This window comes from Haliotis rubra, unplaced genomic scaffold (assembly GCF_003918875.1).
Source record: "Haliotis rubra isolate DU_JTF1 unplaced genomic scaffold, ASM391887v1 Scf17, whole genome shotgun sequence".
Classification (NCBI taxonomy): Eukaryota; Metazoa; Mollusca; class Gastropoda; order Lepetellida; family Haliotidae; genus Haliotis; species Haliotis rubra.
In genome coordinates this window covers 1,414,088-1,440,523 of record NW_025765669.1, presented here as the reverse complement: position 1 = coordinate 1,440,523, position 26,436 = coordinate 1,414,088, and the positions used below count along the sequence as shown (strand labels likewise).

Here is a 26,436-nt window from a genome sequence, read left to right as displayed (position 1 = left end):
TAAGGTAAAGTGACTTGCCCAGAGGTGCCACGAGAAAGTAAAGCTATTTCAGCGTGAGCAGTCTCTCACAGAAGTTGCTCTCCTGAGACTTTCTGGCCAGTGGACAGCACCTTCACGAAGAAAGAAATACCTAACCACTCACGCTCGAAATAAAATTATGAGGAAACATGTCTTGTTTTGTTAAATACGGTAACGCGTTTGAATCACTAAGCACGTTTTGACAGCATAGCCGGGAGAGCCACATTCCATGTTCACGCAACCGTAACTATTGCCGGGAGAGCCACGTCAATATAGGCTATCTGTTTCGGAAATGTGGCTCTCCCGGCCTGTAACTGTTTAGGACACGAAAGCAGCCGAAGTGTTATGTAGTTAGATGGAGAATGGCTTACTGGAGAAAATGATAGTAACATGTCCTGGCACATGCATTACAGGGATCCAGATTTGACAAAAGAACGTCTGTTTTCAGATAAATAGTGGACAATGTATAAAATAAGACAATGTAAAGTGCCATTTACGAAGTTGTTATAAACGTTTAAACTGGTATATTGGATTTGACCAAAACATTCCAAATGCTATCAAAACGTTTCTGGGCAGAAAACTGTCACCGAAACATTGCAAACTTACAGACAAAACAAGCCAGGTTTATCAAACCATTTCCTTAGGCACCATCCAACATGGGTATATACTTTCATTTGTCCGTCCGCCATTTTGTTTTCTTATGGTTTGCATTACATCGACAAAAACGCGGAAACTATAAATTATTTTGCGTAATCATTTGGAAACGTTTTCATTGATTGCGAAACTTTCTAAAACGCGTTTGGAAACTCCTTGTAAACTCTTGTATATTGCTTTTATGGAAGTCGCGTGCCTCTTTGTAAACACACGTTAAGATCCGGGTAAGAATTAACCCATGTTTGTCGCAAGAGATGACTAACGGATCGGTTGGTCAGGCTCGCTGACTTGGTTCACCCATGCCATCGCATCCCAGTTGCGTTGATCGATGTTCATGCTGTTTATCACTAGATCGTCTGGTCCAGCCTCGATTATTTACAGACCGCCGCCATATAGCTGGAATATTGCTGAGTGTGGCGTTAAACAGCCAACCAACCTTAGGCAAGGTATTTTTGTGCCATGTAGTTTGAATATTTCGGTGTTAAACAACAAACAAACAAACAACTTGAAAGCCCAGGTCGGTTCCCAATATGGGCATAATGTGTGAAGTCCATTTCTATATGCTATTTCACAAAGTTAGAACAAAACCAGTATTTGACTTGAACAACAGAAGCACACAAGCGCGCGCCCACACCCAACTTTCACAACGTAATGTAGTTATTGTACAATCAGAGGACTGGCTCGTTGTTATTACAAAAAGAAGAGGATAAACCATACGAACATAGATCTTGTTTCGTAATAATTTAGAATTCGAAATTTAAGGCTGTTGTACAGATGCACATTATGAAGTAGAGGAAACTATTCTTAACTCTGCCAGCATCATTAGATCCACACATATGTTTAATTTACGATCTGTAATAGATATAACCATAAGCCTTTCCCTCGTGGTTTTTTACGCCCGTACGCCACATCGGGGTGGCACGCAACCTGTTTGGCTCCGTAAGTAGAAGGGAAGTAACTCTAAATTCTGCATGAAGTAGACGTTAGAGGGCGTGGACTTGTTTGCGTGTTGACACTCAACAGCTGTCTGGATATCATAACAATCATTCGAGCACCTTGATGCTTCCCTTAACCAATATTGTCTATGTATTCGTGTGCTTCGCCAAACGTTTAATTGCATATCGATTCATGTTTTGTGAAGCTAATAATTAGTCGGGATTTTTTAAATATTTTGTGTGTGTGGTCTATTTAATTAGCAGATAGGAACAGTTAAAGAAGTTGTATTTTGCACCGGCGTCAGGATATGAAAGACTAGCTGTTTCTGAATCACAGCTGTGAAATATAAGTATTGCAAGGGAACCTGATACTAAGGTGGGTGTATAAGCGTAAGCTATCCGTCCAGCGTCCTCTGTGTCATTAAATCGGTACTGTACTGGCCCCAACCTGTCAGAGAACGGTTAGTTTTTTATTCAGCATCCTGTCATTTAAAGGAATTGTGAATATTGGCTGTTTGGGTCGTCTAGTTGTAGATCTACTAATGGGTTCCTGTACAGTATTCGTAATGGGCAGATGTAGTAAACATGTGACAGATCTATATTTCTTATTTCAATGGTTTCACAGTATAGATCTGCTATCTTTATTATATTCATGTTTTCGTTTTGTCCTTCAACAGCTATATATGGATTCTCACTGTAATATGCCGACACTTCAGTGAAATCATCAGGGTGAAAGTTACCATGGAGGTAGGCTACGGATCACTTGAAGAACCAACGCCGACTTCTACACCGCAACCAAACAAAGGTACAGGCTGTTCAAACAGAGGCCTTACTGGTCCCAGTTTTTGAGATTTGTATACAGTATAAACTGTAGAAGATTGTTTAGCAGTTTGATTTAATTATGTATACATCCATCATCCACCATATTGTGTATAATCAGTATACTGGTCTCAGTTTTTGAGATTCGTTAATATGTATAAACTGTTGAAGTTTGTTTTGCAGTTTGATTTAATTATGTATATTTCCATCATCTACCATATTGTGTATAATCAGTATATAGCTTTGCAGGGAATATACTTGAATATCTACGGTTAGTTTATTTCTGTAGGATTGATGAAAACGGCAGATGTTTCGTTGCTCAGTGTATGCCTGTGGGTCTATTAGAAGTGCATTCAGTTTTCACAGTCAGTAGTTCCATATTGACATGTGACCAATGCTTGTATAATTTCATGCTGAAATAGATCCGTTTTCAAATGTGCCTTGAGATCTGCTTCCCCACTGCCAACATCTCATGTCAGTTTCTTTGTTTCCTGTTGGCATAACTTGGCTGACAATTGTGTAGATCGATGTTCATGCTGTTGATCACTGGATTGTTTGGTCCAGGCTTGGTTATTTACAGACCGCCGCCATATAGCTGGAATACTGTTTAGTGTGGCCTTAAACAGCGCACACCAACCAACAAAATCGTATTGGCATGCAACCTCCGACATTTCTTGTGACATCTGTCACAACTAAGGGTATCAGGCGTATGTCAGTATCAAAATATGTGAAAAGTGTGACGTACAACAAAACAAATGAATGCAAAGAGCAACACAATTCCTTGGTTTGATGTATCATTATCAAGCCAAAAAATAACATAATTTACATCCAGTTTAATAATATGTAACAACAGTTTTGACATTTATCAACATTACCTGTCTGCACTGGAGGTGCCATGGTTACACGTTCTTCTTGTTACAATCCGTGAAGATCCGGGTTAGAATTGGTTTTCAGCAACCATGCTTTTTGTAAGAGGCGACTAACAGGATCGGGTGGTCAGACTCACTGACTTGGTTGACACATCATCATATCCCAATTGTGAAGATTGATGCTCATGCTGTTTATCACTGGCTTGTCTGGCCCAGACTTGATTATTTGCAGACCACCACAATATACCTAGAAAATTCTGAGTACGGTGTTTAACAACAAACAAATCTTCTTGTTACAAAACTGTTTCTACAAATTACGTCTCTCTCATGATTGGAGAGATAAAATTCTTACCTCCAGGATCAACAATTGGCAGACGTGAATTGTATATTCAGAACTTCTTATATCTTTGAGATAAATATTTTCTATAACAAGAACATGTACTGGTGCTATATGTCATAAACAACACAATCGTCAAATTTGACCATAAATAAATGTTTTCTTGGTCCAAAAACATGTTCCAGTGTTAGACACAAAAACACAAGTGAATTAAAACCTGGAGTTAAACCATCAGTGAAACCATTTTATTCATGAAAAACAACAACAATTTTTGATTACCATTACATAAATTTATGTTTTGAAGGGGCTATATGAACCTTTTATGATTTAGTGCAAACTGTGAGTGAATCTGAGTGTGAATGAGTGTCTATGTCAGTGTTAAATCTTAAAAATATCTTGAGTCCATAATATCTCTAATATGAACCTCACTAACACAATTAACATGCATAATAATAGCTTTTTGAACTCTTGTAATAACCTTACTTCTATAATTTCTCATCTGATTTGGGTCAAGCTTCTGGTTTTGTCTGAAACAGGGACTCAGAAATAAAATATAAATTGCAACAAAAATAATTATTCCTGAAAAAAAAGAGCATCCAGTTTGTAATTGATTCTGTTCTCTTGGCGGCATAATCCTTTGTCCACTTCCAATTTGCATGGTCTTCAGTTTACCATACCAATTTATTCAGGTAAATGAATAAATAGCTAGCTGGGTATTGATTATATATGCTTGGTGTTATCATTAGAGCTTGTTCATGTGCCAGGTGTATGTCACTGTGTGTAAACAAATGATAGATCACTTGTCACATCCCATGTGTCACATTGCAGTCATACTTCAACCATGTTCATATTATGAACGATTCTGTCTTACTCCTAGTTACTCTGTTATGCTATGGCAGGTAGACTATAGTGATGCAAAAGAATAGGGCGTTCTTTAACTTCATTCTTTAACTTGTATTTATTAGTATCTCTCAACAGCACATCCATGTCCTGGGCACATTTTGGTTTCGTTTTGCTTAATGCCGTATTCAGCAATATTTCAGCTATATGGCAGTGGTCTTTAAACAATCGAGTCTGGACCAAACAATCCAGTGATCAACATCATGAGCATCAATATTTGAAATTGGGATACGATGACATGCATGTTTCAACCAAGTTAGCAACTGACCACCTGATCCCGTTAGTCACATCTTACAACTATCATGCGTTGCTGAAGACCAGTTCTCACCTGGATTTACGAAAATGCAATTTAAACAAAAAACAATTTTGAATAAAATAATGATATTTTCCCCATTTTTCTAGGTTAATGCAATTTAGTTCAGAGCCTTGGATAAATTTCTGAGCTGAAGCCAGAGTTTGATTGGCTGGTGTACCTTAGATTGGCCTATTCAACTTGCTGAATTAATGATGAAGGATGACAGCCCTAACAGCATGATGTGATTCCATGATAAAAATATGCATGTGATTAGCCATCTTTGTAGCAACTCTCAAATTGTTTTTGCTGTATACCTCATGATCAAACTTGTAGTGTGATAATCAGTGTTCAAAATATGGTATTTAATGTTTGTGTTAAAACCCTGATGTTAAAAATGATTGGTTTTAGTCTATATATTCAAATGCCATGGCAAAAGAAACAAGCGTTTTAAGCCTGCTATATTTCTAACACTGATGATGATGATGATGATGATGATGATGATGAACATCAGCTATTTGTATGAAATAGTGGTGGTGATGGAAATGATAGAATGTGTGTAAACAGTTAGCTAACCTTCACAAAACATTCTGCAGGCATCTATGTTTGTATGTTGCATGAATCTTTCCTGTTTAAAGGGGCACTGATCCAGAGCAATTCCCTAGGACTGGTTGTTCCTTTTGTTATTGTTTTTCCCCCGTGAGTACCCAGATGAAATCTTGACTGGGTTGCCATCTCTGCTGTGCCACTCACAAGTGCAAGTGGTAATATCTGTATGATGTGTATACTGTAGGGAAAAAATACGGGATCACATGAAAGTACAAGTGTTCCTTTGTTTTTTTCCAGGTTTCTTCACATAGCGTTGTATCACATAGCGTTGTATCACATAGCTTGTGAAGAAACCTGGAAACAAATAAAGGAACACTTGTGCTTTCATGTGATCCCTTATTTTTTCTCTTTCAGTAAATATCCGACATTGATCAACAAAGATGAAATCTTTTTCACTCATTAATATTTCCCTCTTCATGATTATGAGAACAAATTACATTATTATGATAACAAATGGCATTATTATGATAACAAATGGCATTATTATGATAACAAATGACATTATTATGATAACAAATGACATTATTATGATAACAAATGACATTATTATGATTACAAATGACATTATTATGATAACAAATGGCATTATTATGACAAATGACATTATTATAACAAATGGCATTATTATGATAACAAATGGCATTATTATGATAAATGATAACAAAATGGCATAACTATGATAACCAGCTTTATCAAATATTATTATAACACTGTCTGGGTTAGTACAATGAGCCGCACATACACATACACACGCATGCACGTCATCATATGAGCGAAATATTCTCAAGCACGACATAAAACCCAATTTCACCTCACGATATGAACAGGAGCGTTTTTTATGGATAGACAACATCTTTATTGCAGTCGATGCAATACACGCGACGTTTCAGTGTATTGCGGTTAATCCTTTGAAGGAAGGGTGTCGTTTTTACACAGGCACTTAATGACAGGGTGTATTCTGAATAGATTAGTAAATCTACATACACACACACTACCTTTTGACAAATCTGCTGTGCAACATAAAAGTAATTAATCAATCAGCGTGTTATCAGTTAATCCTTTGATTGATGTTTCTTTAACTTTCCCCTTGCTGCACTATATTTATGCACATATTACATAAGATGTAATACATTTGCCACATCAGACCTTAATTAACAATGTTGAGTATATACACCAGACACGAGAAATGCCAAATGGGAACCTTTGTCGGGTAATCTGAGTGGAGTTACCACTTATTATACCTGTTATAAATTCATTAACTGCCCATCAAGTGAAAGATGACAAATAAACAGGTGTAGGTTTATACCACCAGACATAGGTTACAGCAAGGGAGTAGTAATCGCTGTATTGCATGCAATGTTAATTGGCTAAAAACATTTAGGGGCCAACGGTGTTTTGAGGAAACGAACAGAATTTTATTGTTGCATAAGAATACAAGTAAGCATTTGCTGTGTACTTACGTTAAAAACTTTATATACCTACTTACCTCAGTATACGTTGAGATTATTCTAGCAATGGGAAAGTGATGTTGATTTAGTTTACAGATTCAAATAAATCAAATGTGCAGTTTTAATATCATAGGTCAATAGACAGTACAGTTACATGACATGGTTAATATCCAAGTAAAATAACACAGAAATAGAATCAAATTGGATCAATCATCATACCATGCACGCATCAGAAAATCCAAACAAGCCTACACTGCTGGGATTATTTTATTACCATCAGACAAGCATCACCAGGGATAATAAGGGACCGTTCATAATTTATGGCTAGGGGGAGTGATGATGATTTTTATGGAGAAGCATGTACAATGTCAATGACCACCCCTAAATTTATGTACAAAATAAGTGACCCCCCTGCATGTCATGTACAAAATCAATGACCCCCTTCCCCTTCCCATAATTTCCAAGCATAATTTTAAACATATTTTTATGTAAAACTGCACATTTGATTTATTTGAATCTGTAAACTAAATCAACCTGATGCTAGAAGAATCTAAACATTTACTGAGGTAAGTAGGTACAAAATTGATGAAAGCTCCCCAGAACAAAATGGGTGACCCTCCTTCTCATCATTTCACAAGCATAACACACACACACACACACACACACACACACAAATTGATGACACCCACAGTACACACACACAAACACACATGACCCACACTAGCTCCCCACACAACAAAATGGGTCCCTAACAGCATCTGATAGGCATCCACCATTCTTAGTGTTTCATTGTTTAAGTTGAAGAAATTCTGCCACGGTGGACAGCTGCCCAGCCCCTGTGTCTCTCATGGTAGAGGGAGCAGGGACTGACATCCTGACAGATAGGCAATTTTTGGCATGAAACATTCATTGCTCTGGATCAGTGCCCCTTTAAGAATAAAACCATGGCATACTTTTTAGTTCACCTTGACTTCGTGTATGTCATCAAGATGAGCTTATGTGATATATCTCTGGGTGTCTGTTCATTTGTTAACACTTCTTTCCCAAACCTGCTTTACACATGAATATCATTTTCGCATTAAACAGCCTATTTGTCTGTAACTACTGCAAAGTTATCTTTTCAGGTGGAAATTTTTAAAATAGCCATCACAACAGCTCATTTTAGTTAAATAAACAAACATCACTCGTATCTCACTTCTTCAGAAACCGTTGGACATGGTTTTAAAATATTCATGAAGTAATAAGTGGAAAAATGAAGTTGTCTTATACAAAATATTACCTTAGTCTCTTCCTTACCACTTAAATGTTATTACTGAATAGACATGTGAAGATCCGGGCTAGAATTGGTCTTCAGCAGTCCATGCTTGTCGTAATGGATGACTAACAGGATTGGGTGGTCATGCTCATCATATGACCATTGTGTCTTCGTATCCCAATTTGCCCAGATCGTGATCATGCTATTGATCACTGGATGGTCTGGTCCAGACATGATTATTTACAGACCACCGACATATAGCTGGAATATTGCTGGGTGCGGCGTTAAACAACCAACCAATATTACTGAATAATAAGGTGAGCTCCATTACCTCTGGTACTGTGGTTTCTGAAGAGCCAACATGGGTGTGTTTGTTTCTGACAGTGTGAGGATGATGGCTGAGAGTGATCAAGAAGATGAAACTCTGTTTGATCTTCTCGCTTCTGGGGAAGGTAGGCGGGCAGATGATGATGGATCTTTCTCTCCCACTCACGTTGTAACATAGTGTGGTGTCCTGGCCCCGATTTCTCGAAACAAACTTAAGTTAGAGTTTTTACTCAAATTTGAGAAAATCCATTTCCCAGAATGAGCTGAAATCGACATTAAACTCAAATATAGTAGACAATTTGAGTTTTGTGGATAGATAACTTAAGTTATTTGGGCTTTTTCATTTTAAAAGTGCACTTGAGTTAAAAATACAGCTGTTTCAAATTGTCAAACTCAGTTTGAAATTTGAGTAAAAACTTAAGTTTGTTTCGAGAAGTCGGGGCATGGTATTGTACAGTGAGGTGTCTTGGTGTCGTATTGTGAGGTGTCTTGTGTTGTATGGTGAGGTGTTGTCAAGTGCAATGGCTTCAGTTATTATACATGGTGCTTACATTCAACATGTCCAAGGGTGCAGGTGCTCCAAAGATGCTTCACTTATGAGTAAAATAAATGTTCACAATATTTGATACTTTGTACCCCAAAACATGGACATACACCTGTTCACACTGTTATCACTGTCTCAGTATCTACATGTTAATGAGATATCATGTTTGCAAAGTAGATAACTTTTATGGATAAAGATCTATTACTGTATTTCCTCTAATAAGCGCTGGGGGTAAATAAGCGGTTTAAGAAATATGCCCCAGGCCTCAAATAAGTGTTGGGTCTCTTAGAAGCGCCTAGTACATTTTTTATAAATGTATTCTCCCTGGATCCAAAAATAGATTTATTTAGACTAAATCCTACAGTCCCTTTAGTCATAACTTCCTGTCCTACACATGGCACAGGTGATGGATATTATGTAATCGTCGAAGCTGCAATCAGGGGGTATCATGTATATAAATATGTATGGGATCTGGTGCCAGATGAACATTTGAATAAGCGCTGGGACTCCAATAAGTGCCGGGTCTGGAAGTCTGTTGAACAAAGTAAGCATCCAGGCGCTTATTAGAGGAAATACGGTGTATCATAAATGTAATAGCGACGTTTCAGTTCAGATGCCTAAATCATTGTATAACAGGATCATAGCACAGGATTATATTGGGAAGGTGATGCATTGTGGGGAACACCAGAAATGGGCTTCACATATTGCATCCATGTGGGGAGTTGAACCCTTGTCTTTGGCATGACAAGCAAACATTTTAACCACTGGGCCACCCCACTGACTGGAAGGAAACAGGATTATGTATACTAGGGCATAGATGGGATGATATGAAGAAGGAGATACAGCCTTTGCTTAATCAGTTTCATAGATCACTAGATGGGTTGGAATTGCCATTCTAATAATCTTGCTTGGTAATGGTTCAAGGATCTATACTGAATTGACATATTGTCACTATTACAGCATAGTAGAGAAGATGTTATGCATATCTTCTTTGTCATCCACCAACTTTTTAGAAATTTCTTTTGAAAAATAGATGTGTAAAGGGGTTCAAATATGTCGAGATTTGTACACATTTTTTATCCATAAACATAAATCTGTGGTAGATCTGAGTATCCCAGTTACCTTTTATTATGCAAGGATTCAAATTGCTTGGTTCTTTTGTGCTGATTGCCATTACAAAGCATGGCCGCATCTTGTTTCTGCTCTTTTATGATAAATATTTTGGTACCACGCTTGTACCCATTTTCAAAGAGAGAAAAAATCTTTTATTGCTGGAGAATTTTGGTCAATATATTTTATGACTGACTTTTATTAATTCTACCTGACACAGTGATTGTAATATTTTTCAAATTGATAAAAAATAGCTGAATGTTCATTTTGCTAAGGTCATTGAGAATCACAATGTTTGCTTTTAGCCTGATGTATTTCTGTCTTTATATTTCCTAGTTGTGTTGTTGCTGAATTGAAAATATCATTCTTGCTAGCATCATCTCATATTGTCAGGCTGAATGCTGCTTTTCCAACACCTGCTGCCAATAATGGTTGCCATTACAATCAGCTAATCAGCTGTGCCAGAACATTTAGAAAATGCAGGAATACCTCATTAACGATATAGCTGTTTCGCTGTTAAATATGATTTGATTTAGTCCTTGCAAAAGCCTTTATTGATTCAAAATGTTTTGACTCTGCTTGAGTTAACGTTGCTATGTAGGAAAAACGAAAACCCATCATAAGATCTTCAAATTACACAGTAGTAGTCCGTTATGAGAAAAATATGATGCAATGAAAAATAATGAACTCAATAGTTGCTCTGACAGTAACAGTATAAATGCGTAATAAATGCAATATGATGAAATTTCAGGCAGTTATGGGCTACACAAAGCTGAGGGCGAAATGGGGATTCTGTAGCCTGGTGGTTAAAGCATTCACCCGTCACTCTGAAACCTGGGTTCAATTCCCAACATGTGTACAATGTTTGAACCCTTCTTCTGGTGTCCCCTTCTGTGATATTGTTGGAATATTCCTGAAAGTGGTGTAAAACCTTACTCACTCAATATTTTGAGATTTATGTTAAGTATGTGTTAATAATTTATGCTGCCTGGGATTCAGGCAATAGTGGTGGATCTATAAGGGATCCTAGATCTTTTAGAGGCCACAGCAGCCCAGATGTTTGTTATGTCTACAAAAAGTGCATGTGACATCATACACATGTTGTCATGGATATTAAAGCATAATTACATGCATGTCTTAACAATATATCAGCATGTTTTGTTTACTGTTATATATATGGTGTTATTGACCAGGTATTTCCCACAATGCATGCTGATTGGTGCATGCATTCCTGAAACCATCCATAGTGAGGTTTATTGGTCTGTATAATTTGTAAATTCTGTTGACAATCAACAATGCACTTGATGTTCGGCACAGTGCAAATTCATTGTTCCATTTTTTGCAAACCTTTAGACTTCAAACTGTTATCATCTTGTTATCTTATTTTTAATTAAAATGCCTAATTAATTGTTTGATATTTTTGATATTTTTCCAGATATTGTCCATAATTATATATAAGGCATTTACTTAATTCAAACATTCATAAATTAATATTGCTAAGTAAATATTCATATTGAAATAATGTTCTAATGTTGTAAATGTAATCTTAAATTTCTTTAAATTTCCCTCAGTGTATGTATTATGTGTTTAAAGACAATCATGATAATGTGCTCTTTCTTTTATGCAAATATGCCTCATAGTTTTACCCCCTTTTGTTTTTGTGAATATGAAAAATAATCTAGACAGTTTCCTGAAAGGATTAAGTCTTAATTAAGAAATCAAATCTAAAAAGACAGATAACTGTGAATGCATGTATTTCGGGGGTTTTAAATTTTCTTTGCTCTGTTTGTTGTTGTTATTCTTCTTCCTTGGCCCGCCGTGATGTTGCTGGAATATTGCTAAAAGCGGCGTAAAACCAAACTCGGTCAGTCTTCTTCCTTGGTCCTTTCTGTCTTGTCATCCTAGTGACTAATGATTAAGCATTGTTATGTTTCCTTATAATGGTCTTTATATAATTGTTTTATAAAAATAAGAAAACTAATTCAATATCTCTTTCAGATGAAAAACTCCTTAAAAATGGCAACAATGTTGAGAAGGTCAGCGGAAAGGCTTGGGGTCGTGTCAAGGTCAGTTGAAATATTGGTGTAGCAATTAGTTCACAAGCAGTTGGCCTCAACCTGAGTTTAGCATTAAGATCTGTTTACATTTTAACTTGATTAGTTTAACATTGAATATGTAGAGCAATATAGTTATTGATTTAATAAATGGTGCTGTAGTTATTCGCAAATACTTGGTCATTTCAATAAGTTTTCGGTGACTTTTTCATGTTATTTTCAACACTATTCAGCCTTTATGCCAGTTGGACTTCTGGCAAGACTTCCGCCCTATCCCCCCAAATTTTAAAGATAATTTTACAAAATGAAATCCTAGCTTTGAAAATGAAATTTAAGGGGATACAGGCGGAAGTCTTTCCAGACTTTGTATTGGCTGATAAATTAAAATGATTATTCTGTTGTTGACATGTATAGTTCTTTGATAATTACTTATCAGCACCTCAGTAGTCTGATCCTCTGTAGTAAGGATTGTGTTGTTGTTGTTGCAGAATATTCTGACCCGGAGGGCTCGCTACCCTCCCAGTATATTCTTTATCTTGGGGACTGAGTTCTGCGAGAGATTCTGCTATTATGGTTTGAGAAGTGAGTATATTCCATATTTTTGGTACATCTGTTACTCTGTTAGAAAAACAGTGTTGAATGCACAAGAACATGGGTTTTTTTGTGAAAAATGTCATCAAAGTCAAGCTAGAAAGTTGTGAAATAGTGTATTGAATCAAAGTGCCACATCATGTGCCTATTTTACTACACAGTGAGTGAGTGAGTGAATATTGCATTCAATGCTGTGTCAGCATTTTTATCCCCCCGGCATGTAATGGGGATATAGTCGACACCTCGTCCGTGTGTCCATTATCATTTTGTTTCCGGAGCATAACTCAAAAACCGTTCTGTATTTTTCAACAAAAATTGGTACATATATCAAACAAAACCTGAGGTGGTGCCTTTTGCTATTTACAGATTTTTTGCATTTATATTTTTCATGATTTCCATGGAAACGATTTGGACTTTAAGTAACTGTCAGATGATTTGGTCTTTCAAATATGTGGGGGCCGGGGGGATATATCATCTTCTGATGCCTCTTGTTACAGCTTACTGCTGTAATCACAGTATTGGGTAATAACTAAGAACACTGGATGATTATTTCACTTTAATGAAGTTTAATACAGATATAAATGTTTGCTTGTGATCATGGTGATGATTGTTGTAATGACAACACTTGATGGCAATTGATTGTGGTGTGTTTACTATTGTCATATTGACTTTGATTTTAACTCATTCACTCACTCACTCCTGATGATTATGTTCATCAGTGATCAGGGGATGTATGTATAGGTTGATGAGCTTTCTAATAATGATGGCTCTACTTTCAGCCATCCTTGTCCTGTATCTGACCAACTGGCTACGGTTCACCCCGGACAGTGCGACAGCCATCTACCATGGATCCAGCATGCTGGCCTACTTCTCCCCCATCATTGGCGCCATCATCGCCGACGGCTACATCGGGAGATACAGGTGATGCACATTAGCATGTCAGTGAAACTCAAAATGGAGGATCTCCAGAACAGAGAATACTTTTCATGATTGCAGTATAACAGGGTCCCCCTCAGAATGGGTTCTCAAGCAATGCCAGTAACAGAGAGAGTGAGTGAGTAAGTTTAGTGTTACGCCGCACTCAGCAATATTCCAGCTATATGGCGGCGGTCTGTAAATAATCGAATCTGGACTAGACAATCCAGTGATCAACAGCATGAGCATCGATCACGCAATTGGGAACCGATGACATGTGTCAACCAAGTCAGCGAGCCTGACCACCCGATCCTGTTAGTCGCCTCTTACGACAAGCATAGTCGCCTTTTCTGGCAAGCATGGGTTGCTGAAGACCTATTCTACCCGGATCTTCACAATCCCAGTAACAGACCTTGGGGAGTTATGGGGAAGAGGGGTGGGTGGTAAACTTCCTTGTTAAGTCCATATTGTGATCCAGTTTGTGTAACACCACACTCAGCAATTTTCCAGTTACATGGCGGCAGTCTATAAATGATCGAGTCTGGACCAGACAATCCAGTGATCAACATGATCATCGATCCGTACAATTGGGATACAATGACGTGTCAACCAAGTCAGCGATACTGACCACTCATTCCCGTTAGTTGCCTCTTCCGACAAGCATTGGTTGCTGAAGACCAATTCTAACCTGGAGACCGCCTTCGTGGTGTAGTGGTTGGAGCGTCCGCCCGGAGAGCGGAAGGTCGCGGGTTCGATCCCCGACCGCGTCATACCAAAAGACGTTAAAATATTGTACTTGTTGGTCCCTGCCTGGCGTTAGGCATTAATGGGTACAACAAGGACTGGTCGGCTTGGAGTCAGTATAATGTGTCTGAGTGGGGTATTCATGCTTCACTGCGGCGTGGTATCTCAGTGGGCTAGCACTATAAAACCAGCTTAAGTCTGGGCTAGTACAAGCAGCCGCACATACACATACACACGCATGCACGTCGTCATATGAGCGAAATATTCTCAAGCACGACGTAAACCCAATTTCACCTCACCTCTAACCTGGATCTTCACAGGTTATCCAATATGTACTCAAAACAGGAACTAATCCCTCATGAAAAGTGTGCTCCCTTTTAAGGATTGTCATTGTACTGGGAAAATACTGTGTTGACAGAGAGTTAAGTATGTATGTTTTTGTGTTTACATCAACTCAAACACATCTGTGTACATAATTTCATGGTTGTGTTTTATAGCTGACAGTCATATTTCTATGTTATTTTTCTAATATACTCGTGCCTGGCAGATGCTACCAGTTTGTATTATGGCAAATCAATACCTGGCTCACACAGTGTATTCTCATTTAATATCCATGAAATATCATTTTCTCCAACACTGTGCTTTACCAGTGACTGGACATGTGTGTTTCTACTCTGGTCTCCGTTTCCAAAATATTTAAGGCGGCGGGGTAGCCTGGTGGTTTAAGCGTTCGCTCGTCATGCCGAAGGCCCAGGTTCGACTCCCCACATGAGTACAATGTTTGAAGCCCATTTCAGATGTCCCCCGCTGTGATATTGCTGAATGTTGCTAAAAGCGGCGTAAAACCATACTCACTCCAAAATATTTAAAAAGTTATAGATGCAGTTGACATGTTAGTATAGTCTGCACTGAATAGAGATTACACTGAAAAACTTTAGAATTTTGATACAGTTTGATTGTATGAGGTAATAATATGAGCGATTTTAACTCCTTTTTTTTTATAAAAAGGAGACTGCTCATGTTGATCATGAGTTTAATGCCGAGTATGTAAATTGAACACATGCAGTCATAAGCAGATTCAAGCAGCTCCATCAAAGAGTTTTATACACCCACTACAAAGTAACGGGGATATATAGCGTTTATTCTGTCAATCCATCCATCTTTACATCCCGAAATTTTGTCTGGAGCATATCTATAAAAGTATGTATGCTAGGTCCACCAAACTTCACACACATGTTAATCATTACCCATAGATGTGCCTTTTGCTATTTTAAAGTTTATCAGAATTTTTGTTTTTGCTGTTTCCATTAGTGATGGTCCGATTAATTGAAATAATTGGTCGCAAAGACTAAACGACCAAGCAATCGATGTTTACTCATAATCGAACACAAACAAATTTGGAACACTTGTTTGCAATAACAATATATTTCAGAAGGTTGGTTTTGTCTGTTATATTTCATAAGCACTACAAGCTCGTTCCTTGTCATGACTGAATTTATCTTAAAGACTCCAGAGAAAATTTATGTTCCTTTAAAGATGTGAAATTTGTAAATGCATTTTGTGCAATTTGTGCATTTTGAACTACATAGTTTTTTTTCTATATTTTTTGTGCATTAACAAACATAACCAGAAGAATTTAATAAATGACGCTAACCAATTATTTTCGATGATTGATCGGTTGTAATGAACCAATCATCAATTCTGAGATTTTAAACAATTCCCAACACTAGTTTTTATGGAAACATGACTTAGTGCAAAATGTGTTTGATGGTTATCTTGTCCGGGGCATATCACCGAAACTATACATGCTAGATTCCCCGAACTTAACACACAAGTTAATCATCACCCATATATGTGCCCTTTGCTATTTATTTTACAAAATGTGATTATTCAAAGTGTGATGTAACTTTTCACTTTTCATTGTCTTCTTACTGTCATGTACCAATATGTGGTTTATTCTCTGTATCTAGATTTGTTTTTCCTTCATGTCAACAACATGTGATTTATATACATCAATATCAGTCATTTCCATGTCCCAAAGTGGAAAGCAGGGATATGTGATATGTGAGCTGTGCTCACTTCAACACTTGTTGGTATTATTTTGGTAATTTTTCTAAATTATATCACATAAGGTGTACAAAGGAGACAGAGTGAAAAGCAACATTTTCACAGATGGAGGAGACTGCAGAAGTTTAGTTGTTCAAACACAGGTTAACGAGGATGTTTATTGCAGGACCATCCTGTACCTGTCTGTGGTGTACTGCATCGGGAACCTCATCCTGGCGCTTACAGCACTTCCACCCAGAGAGAAGTAAGTACCGGGTACTTGCACTTCTTCATAGTGAACCCGTGAAGGTCCGGGTTAGCATATTGATCTTCAGTAACCCATGCTTGTCGTAAGAGGCGACTATGGGATCGGGTGGTCAGGCTCACTGACTTGGTTGACACATATCATCAGTTCCCATTTGCGCAGATTGATGCTCATGCTGTTGATCACTGGATTGTCTGGTCCATACTCGATTATTTACAGACCGCCGCCAAAAAGCTGGAATATTGCTGAGTGTGGCGTAAAACTCAACTCACTCACTCACTCATAGTGAAGCAATTTCAATTGGGTTAATCTTTCCACTGACTCTACAAAAAGTGATGGCTATAGTAAAGAGTAATATGTAATCAGTATTCATTCATTCATTCATTCATTCATTCATTCATTCATTCATTCATTCATTCATTCATTCATTCCACTAAAAGGTAAAAATTATGCTTACAAATTTAAATGACAAATGAGTAGTGAACAGACAAATAAATATGTCTACACACCCTTCTCCTTTAGACAGAACATCAAACATTCATAGTATTACAGCAACCATCTCTGACATAACAAAACACTTTCAAGTGTAGACTACATATAGAGTACCCAGATAGACAGGTACATTTAGGTTGTTGAGAGTTCCTGATGGGTATTTCTAGGATCGGCCCTCTGATTGGTCTGTTGGTGATAGGCCTGGGGACAGGAGGCATCAAACCATGTGTGTCTGCGTTCGGGGGAGACCAGTTCCATGCCTCACAGGTGAGATGTAATTAAATAATGAAGTTTTGAATAAAGAACAAACACAATAATGCTCATTCAATAATGTCATTCTGGAATATTGTTATTTCAGGAATGTTGTCATATCAGGAACATGGTCATTTCAGTGATATTGTCATTCAGAAATATTGTTATGTGAAGGATTAAACCGACTCCGAGGTTTCGTTTGAAAAAGTAAGCCTGCGGCAGAGGGAAATTGGGGAGGGCCAAAAGGGCTATTCCCCGGAACATCCCATGGATGCGGGCAGTTCTGTAGAAAATCCACAGGGTTTCTTGAGAATGCCAGCGAAATTGCACGTTGAGGTTTACTCAGTAGAAGGAGAACCTGGAATATTGAAATTTCAGGAATAATGTCATTTGGGAATTTTGTAATTTCAGGAATATTGTCATTAAGAAATATTGTCATTTCAGGAAAAAGAAAGGACAACATTCTTCTCCGTATTTTACTTCATGATCAACTTAGGCAGTGTCCTGTCAACGTTCTTCACACCTATGTTACGAGGTAAAAATTTCTTCACCAGAAGCAGAGTCACATATATTTAGTAGCAGCGCCTGCTTTCACATGGTCCAATGTAGACTGTGCTGTCACAAAAAAATGCAAAGTTGTACAGTGTTTGTCTCAAAAGTTGGCCATGTTTTGCAGCTAGACTGCTAACAATGAAACACACAACTTTATGGACGACAACTTCAGCAATATTCCAGCTATATGGCGGGGGTCTGTAAATAATCAGGTAGTCTACTAATTGTTTCATCGGCATTCTAGAAGTTGGTGAGTCAAAATTGAAACATACAACTCCATGGATGACAGCTTCTTGTTTATTGCACTGTAGAGTCACTTTGAGCTTGATAACGATATAAGAATCTACATTGAAACGTCGGTCTATGCAAAAGACAAGAAGTTGTCTTCCATGCAGTTGTATGTTTCAATTTTGACTCACCAACTTCTAGAATGCCAATGAATCAATTAGTAGACTACCCGATTTTTACAGACCACCGCCATATAGCTGGAATCTCACTCACTCACTCACAAATAGTTTCTTCTTCGGTCCTGCCCCGCTCTGAAAATGTGAATTTCTCATGTGGTGTATCCTCAATAAGGTGACTTTGTTTGGAAATGTAGGTGTTCATCATCTGTCAATGGGTACCCGGTAGGATGAGAAGGTAATACGTTTTTAAAATTCTTGCTCCTCATGACAGTTTTGGCAATATACTCCCTGGAAGCTGGGAATGAACATGAAGCACACAATAGTCAATTGGTTTAGTTATGCTTTCTGGAGCTGAGGCGTTCACATGAATATAACCTAGCATGGGTAAATGGACTTCTTATCATGCTTATGTTAACAGATATTCATCATTAGGTATTGTGGCTGAGCTGTAATGTCACATCTGGCTATCAGTCTTGCACCATCTTGCTTCATGTCAACAACATGTGATTTATATACATCAATATCAGTCATTTCCATGTCCCAAAGTGGAAAGCAGGGATATGTGATATGTGAGCTGTGCTCACTTCAACACTTGTTGGTATTATTTTGTAATTTTTCTGAAATTATATCACATATGATGTACAAAGAAGACAGAGTGAAAAACAACATTTTCACAGATGGAGGAGACTGCATAAGTTTAGTTGTTCAAACACAGGTTAACGAGGATGTTTATTGCAGGACCATCCTCTACCTGTCTGTGGTGTACTGCATCGGGAACCTCATCCTGGCGCTTACAGCACTTCCACCCAGAGAGAAGTAAGTACCGGGTACTCACACTTCTCCATAGTGAACCCGTGAAGGTCCAGGTTAGAATAGTGATATTCAGTAACCCATGCTTGTCGTCAGAGGCGACTAATGGGATCGGGTGGTCAGGCTCACTGACTTGGTTGACACATGTCATCGGTTCCCATTTGCGCAGATTGATGCTCATGCTGTTGATCACTGGATTGTCTGGTCCAGACTCGTAATTTACAGACCGCCTCCAAAAAGCTGGAATATTGCTGAGTGTGGCGTAAAACTCAACTCACTCACTCACTCATAGTGAAGCAATTTCAATTGGGTTAATCTTTCCACTTACTCTACAAAAAGTGATGGCTATAGTAAAGAGTAATATGTAATCAGTATATTCATTCATTCATTCATTCATTCATTCATTCTTTCATTCCACTAAAAGGTAAAAATTATGCTTACAAATTTAAATGACAAATGAGTAGTGAACAGACAAATAAATATGTCTACACACCCTTCTCCTTTAGACAGAACATCAAACATTCATAGTATTACAGCAACCATCTCTGACATAACAAAACACTTTCAAGTGTAGACAACATATAGAGTACCCAGATAGACAGGTACATTTAGGTTGTTGAGAGATCCTGATGGGTATTTGTAGGATCGGCCCTCTGATTGGTCTGTTGGTGATAGGCCTGGGGACAGGAGGCATCAAACCATGTGTGTCTGCGTTCGGGGGAGACCAGTTCCATGCCTCACAGGTGAGATGTAATTAAATAATGAAGTTTTGAATAAAGAACAAACACAATAACGCTCATTCAATAATGTCATTCTGGAATATTGTTATTTCAGGAATGTTGTCATATCAGGAACATGGTCATTTCAGGGATATTGTCATTCAGAAATATTGTTATGTGAAGGATCAAAACCGACTCCGAGGTTACATTTGAAAAAGTAAGCCTGCGGCAGAGGGAAATTGGGGAGGGCCGAAAGGGCTGTTCCCCGGAACATCCCATGGATGCGGGCAGTTCTGTAGAAAATCCGCAGGATTTCTTGAGAATGCCAGCGAAATTGCACGTTGAGGTTTACTCAGTAAAAGGAGAACCTGGCAAGACAACAGTGACATCACTGGAGGTTTTGAAATCAGGAATATTGTAATTTCAGGAATAATGTCATTTGGGAATTTTGTAATTTCAGGAATATTGTCATTTCAGGAAAAAAGAAAGGACAACATTCTTCTCCGTATTTTACTTCATGATCAACTTAGGCAGTGTCCTGTCAACATTCTTCACACCTATGTTACGAGGTAAAAACTTTCTTCACCAGAAGCAGAGTCACATATATTTAGTAGCAGTGCCTGCTTGCACATGGCCCAATGTAGATTGTGCTGTCACAAAAAATGCAAAGTTGTACAGTGTTTGTCTCAAAAGATGACCATGTTTTGCAGCTAGACTGCTAACAATGAAACACACAACTTTATGGACCACAACTTCAGCAATATTCCAGCTATATGGTGGGGGTCTGTAAATATTCAGGTAGTCTACTAATTGTTTCATCGGCATTCTAGAAGTTGGTGAGTCAAAATTGAAACATACAACACCTTGGATGACAACTTCTTGTTTATTGCATAGACCGATGTTTCGATGTAGAGTCACTTTGGGGGGCGGTGGGGTAGCCTAGTGGTTAACGCGTTGGCTCGTGACGCCGAAGACCCGGGTTCGATTCCCCACATGGGCACAATGTGTTAAGCCCATTTCTGGTGTCCCCCGCCGTGATATTGCTGGAATATTGCTAAAAGCGGCGTAAAACTAAACTCAGTCAGTCAGTCAGAGTCACTTTGAGCTTGATAACGATATAAGAATCTACATTGAAACGTCTGTCTATGCAATAAACAAGAAGTTGTCATCCATGGAGTTGTATGTTTCTATTTTGACTCACCAACTTCTAGAATGCCGATGAAACAATTAGGTGACTACCTGATTATTTACAGACCACCGCCATATAGCTGGAATTAAACTCACTCACAAATAGTTTCTTCTTCGGTCCTGCCCCGCTCTGAAAATGTGAATTTCTCATGTGGTGTATCCTCAATAAGGTGACTTTGTTTGGAAATGTAGGTGTTCATCATCTGTCAATGGGTACCCGGTAGGATGAGAAGGTAATACATTTTTAAAATTCTTGGTTCTCATGACTGTTTTGGCAATATACTCCCTGGAAGCTGGGAATGAACATGAAGCACACAATAGTCAATTGGTTTAGTTATGCTTTCTGGAGCTGAGAGCGTTCACATGAATATAACCTAGCATGGGTAAATGGACTTCTTATCATGCTTATGTTAACAGATATTCATAATTAGGTGATGTGGCTGAGCTGTAATGTCACATCTGGCTATCAGTCTTGCACCATCTTGCACCCTCGTTAGCAATGTTGACCTGCCGTGGCTCTCAGTTGCCACAGGTGAACAACTATTGATGTGTTTGTAGAGTGATGTATTTTTAGTTCCGATGGCACATGATGATATTAATGTAAGGGACTCGTTTATGGAACAGGACTGATGTTGCGGAACACTTGGTACTCGCAATTATCTTTTCTGTGATGAAAACAACATTGTTGCTTCATCAGATTGTAACAGTAATTTCCATGTTGACTCATTTGAGGTCATAATCAACAAAATTCTGCATCGTACAAACCCATGAAGAAGACCTACAGTATTGCCAATAAAAAAATTTATCATCCAAAACTGTGTTCCACAGGAGATATTGCTTGTGTGAGATCAAACGATATCTCCTAGGAGACATCATCACCCTGACATCATACATGACTCACAATGCTATGACATCACAAACTTGATGATGTCACAATGTTATGACTTCACTGCACTGCAAGTCTGATGGCAGTACTGGTTTCAGAGATGTACATTTTTCATTGAAAACTAGTGAAGAGTGATTTTTATGATAAATAGAATCTTGCCCTGTCTTCTGATATCAAATATATCAATACTCGTTGAATAAAATAAAACTATCCTCGGCAAGCCTTGGATATTTGTAACTTTATCAACACGTGGTGATATATTTGATATCAAAAGACACTCAGGTGAGATTCCCTATATATTGTTATTTATTGCACCATGCCATGGCTATATTATGATAGTGAGTTAATAAATAGTCATATTGACAATATTTTCACTATATTGTCACTTGAACACAATACATTTGCTATATATGAAAACTGTCATTAAGGGACGTATGTTTATACTACTTCAACTCCCATCAAGGGTGCAGCCACTAACAATCTCAGTCCTGAATATATCCTTACATACCAGTAAGAGGGGCACACAGAGTATGTGATCTACTACCACTTGTCCCTCCTCAATTTTTGTGGAAGGCTGAGCAGGTTAGATTGCCGACTTTGTACTCTGGCGATTACGTGCACAAATCTGAGAGTGTTGGTTCGAATCCTAGATGGGACTCTAAATAACAAAGTACTATAATTTCTACTGTGTGTTCAAATCCAAAACCAAATACCAAATAGAAAATTGGTACTAAACATATGGAGTGTAATCCCAATATAACATATGTTCCTTTTGACCACTTTCCAAAAATTCATTGTGTATTCATTTGAATACCAATTGATCATGGTTCTATAGGGATAAGTACTTACTGTACATATTCGCTTATTGTACAGTTTAATTTGGAATACTATTGGTTTAAACATTTCACAGTCTTATACCAAGACTAAAACAAGTTGAAGAAAAATATGTCCTTCATGGACCTTAGAGTGTCCTAGTTTGTTGTTAAGAATACATTAGCATCTTCTGTAAGTGGCATTTAAAAGCTGGTATGATGAAGAGGAACACATGTTATGGATACACAACATCTTTATTGCAATAGAAGGGTATGAAACTCCCAAACATTTCAGCCAGACCACAGGGCTGGTTAGGTGTAAAACTTGACCAAAACGTATCTGCCCGCAAATAATTTAGGTTTGACAAGCGACATAGTTTATGATCCAATTGGAATTCATCATTTACTTTTACGAGTGAATTAATAATGATTTGTTTTCCTGAAATATGATGAATATCTTCAAATACATGTCTAAATTTTAACCCGACCGTCGGGCAGGTGAATTTGAGAATCTGGCAGTCCATGTTGAAAATAACCCGTCCCGGGCAGTCAGGCAGGCAGGTATTTCGAACGTTGAATAGGTGCGACATTTCAGTGTAGATGCTAGCACCGCTATCAAGCAAGTGATACACGGCATTATGGACAAGGAGAAGATATTCGTGAAGGATACTGGAGTTTATACAAGTTGTTAATGCATAAAAAATCCTCCTTCAGTAGATTAGCATATGTATAATTTCATCCATGCTAATTTCATCAGACACAGTGTAAAAACATCAATCCAACTGAATACAAATCAGTTAGATCTGTTTTATTGAAGTAGATATTTTGTGGGCATTGAGTTGTAGCAATGGCTGCAGCTGTTCCCATATGATGACAGCAGAATTGAAAAGCTTCCGACAGTTCTACAGTGAATGTCAGACAACTGTATATTGTGTAGTTTCTCCAGATAGTCCGAAATACTGTCCGTTAATAATCATCTTTATTTTGTATTCTCCTGCTTGAATATTAATATAGAAAGTGTTAAACAAATAACTGAATTTCATCAATGAAGCAAACATCCTCTGTTTGCTCACTTCAGTCATTTCATACACAGAATCTGTTGATGTTAAATATATCAACACCTTGGATTCATCTCTCATGTATTGATGTGGAAACTATCAACAGAGTCACACTGAATCAATATTAGTCAAGCCTGTTTCAAAGGATGAATTTTATTTATCTCATTCACATTATTGATTCCCTTCTAAGAAACAAAAGCATCAAAATTAATATCAATAACTTGCATAGTAACACATTCTTTCCATTGTTTGGTGTGAACCAAAATAAACAACCTGTTAACTCCATTTAGGCATATTCATTCGCTTAGAAAATAAGTTCCTCAGGGGATTGAAAAAACAATTTGAACAGATTTTTGCTGAAAAATTCTGTCATTTCATTGTCTCTTATAACTTCATTGATGTTTTGCTATCAGGTGCACTTGTAAAAACTCTTCCGGCATACATTTTTTTTTTTATGTCACTGGCTTATGTCACACATAAATGCTTTAGTTAAATGATAAGACTCTTATTTACTGAAGTTTTAACATTAATCAGCAAGTGCTGGTACATTTGATATCATACACACACGAAGGTAATGTTCTGTTAACCAGCCAAAGTTAGGGATAAAAATGGTTCCTCTTAGACAGTCCTTGTTTAGCCTTGAAGGAAGAGGAAATGTTTTCCTCCAACAAAAATTTTGTTTTTAGGCAAATCGTGTGCATGGTGGGTGCAACACCTATCCCTGATCCACAAAGTGTTCATACGCTTGTGCATAACTACACAGTTACCAAAGGTCATAGCAATACAAATACTGTGTTTATTATGACCCTTGTGTACTTGCTGATTTGTCAGTGAGCCACTCCCCTAATTTTTACTCCTGTAATCTGTTTTAGTAATAATTGAGCCTGGTTGTTTTGTGATGTTGATGTTGTGTATTTACAATGGTTTTACAGCTGATGTACACTGTATAGAAGACACATGTTACCCACTTGCCTTCGGTGTTCCTGCCCTTCTAATGTTCCTGGCGATCAGTAAGTATAGAACACACACTTCCACTATAGTTGTAAACAGACATACATTGGCTTTAATTTTAGTTGTTGTTGTTTTGTTGTTTAACACCATACTCAGCAATGTCCAGCTATATGCCGGATAGTGTTGGGAATCGGAAACCAAATCCACTATCGATTATCGGGGGATTGTGGTGAACAATTATCGATTATAATCGAAATATATACATTTTTAATGTAATCACCAATTTTAACGGTTTTCCTCAGGTTTTTTTTTTTCTAATTAATGTTTTTTTATAACTAATGCTGTCGTGCAATGAAATGCAAGTATGAAAGAAAGACGCTGAAATTGTAATTAAACAATAAAAGTGGTTAAAATTTTACAATGTGCATAGCTTTACGCTGTTGAGCACATGTATCTACGTGAATATGCGTCAAATTTGATGGTTAGTTTACTTCATTCAAGGCTGTTATACAAAAACAACAAAATTCCAATTAATTGAAAATATGTTTTTTACAATCGATAATCATTTTTAATATCCTTCTTTCGATCGATTTACGAAATTTTTTTATCATCAGAACATCACTAATGCCGGAGGTCTGGAAATAATTATGTCTGGATGTCATTGACATACTTCAACTAAGTCGGGAAATCTGGCCCTGGGTTGCTGAAGATCAATTCTAGACCAGATCTTTATGCGTTAAACTAATTCTAGGAAGGTCAGCTTCTGTATTTAATGTCATGGAAATTATTCCTTTTATACGAACACCCTTGAAAATACACATGGCTTATGTTATCACAGCTGAGGAAGTTATCATTCAATGTGAAATTACTGTCGGAAATAGAAGAAAACTGTTTTTTCATATTTATCTCTACAATTTATGTAGTTGATATGTGAAAGTGTGACATATCTGATAAACCAAGTTCGGCCTAACTGCAGTCTAAGTGGTAGAGAGATAGGAAACGTAATAAAAGGACTTTAGTGAGGAAAGATTAGTGCAGAAATGAGCAATGAGGTTTTTTCCAAAGCGACTTATTTTGAACAGACCAGCTTTATGCAAATTAGTGTGCGATGGTATTGTATTTCAAAGGACACTTTTTAAATGCCCATTTTGAAATTAGACTTAGCTTCATTATAAACAATAGCTGACGTACAAAATAATAACTTTAATACTGAAACTATTAAGGATGTACCTACCATGGAGTCTCACTGTCACTACAAAATGAAACAGATAGGAGGGGTCATCTCAAAAGCAAAACCAGGGTGGGTATCACATTCGATGTTTGGGGTCGGGCAGGGGGATAGAGATATCAGCTAAGATCAGATAATCCTTTAGGGGAATTATACTGGGGAAGTACTGGGCATGTCATAACAATTTACAAATAAAATCCAGTCCTGTTGATCTTCGCGGGTGGTCATGCCATCTATATATTTTGAGATATTTAATACGATGCTTTTCTGTGGTTAGCAGGTATCATACCTTTTTACATATGTCAAGGTAAACTTTATGAAAGAAAGACACGTAAGATGTTAATCAATA

General features: G+C 37.6%; 1 protein-coding gene across 3 annotated transcripts in view; it reads left to right on the top strand.

The window, feature by feature from the left end:
• Positions 1 to 1,670: 1,670 nt before the first annotated feature.
• Positions 1,671 to 26,436, top strand: part of LOC124272457 (solute carrier family 15 member 1-like) — a 49,030-nt gene continuing 24,264 nt past the window's right edge. Inside the window, exons 1-9 of one of the 3 annotated variants that reach the window (XM_046707631.1) lie at positions 1,671 to 1,983; positions 2,285 to 2,412; positions 12,116 to 12,183; positions 12,660 to 12,753; positions 13,542 to 13,683; positions 16,655 to 16,732; positions 17,392 to 17,491; positions 17,921 to 18,011; positions 24,841 to 24,918. In XM_046707631.1, the coding sequence (XP_046563587.1) occupies positions 2,349 to 2,412; positions 12,116 to 12,183; positions 12,660 to 12,753; positions 13,542 to 13,683; positions 16,655 to 16,732; positions 17,392 to 17,491; positions 17,921 to 18,011; positions 24,841 to 24,918 (715 nt within the window). In that variant the 5' untranslated portion in view covers positions 1,671 to 1,983; positions 2,285 to 2,348. Of the gene's footprint in view, positions 2,069 to 2,284; positions 2,413 to 8,520; positions 8,589 to 12,115; positions 12,184 to 12,659; positions 12,754 to 13,541; positions 13,684 to 16,654; positions 16,733 to 17,391; positions 17,492 to 17,920; positions 18,012 to 24,840; positions 24,919 to 26,436 lie in introns of those variants that run through there. The other 2 variants (XM_046707630.1, XM_046707632.1) reach the window with 2 other exon arrangements.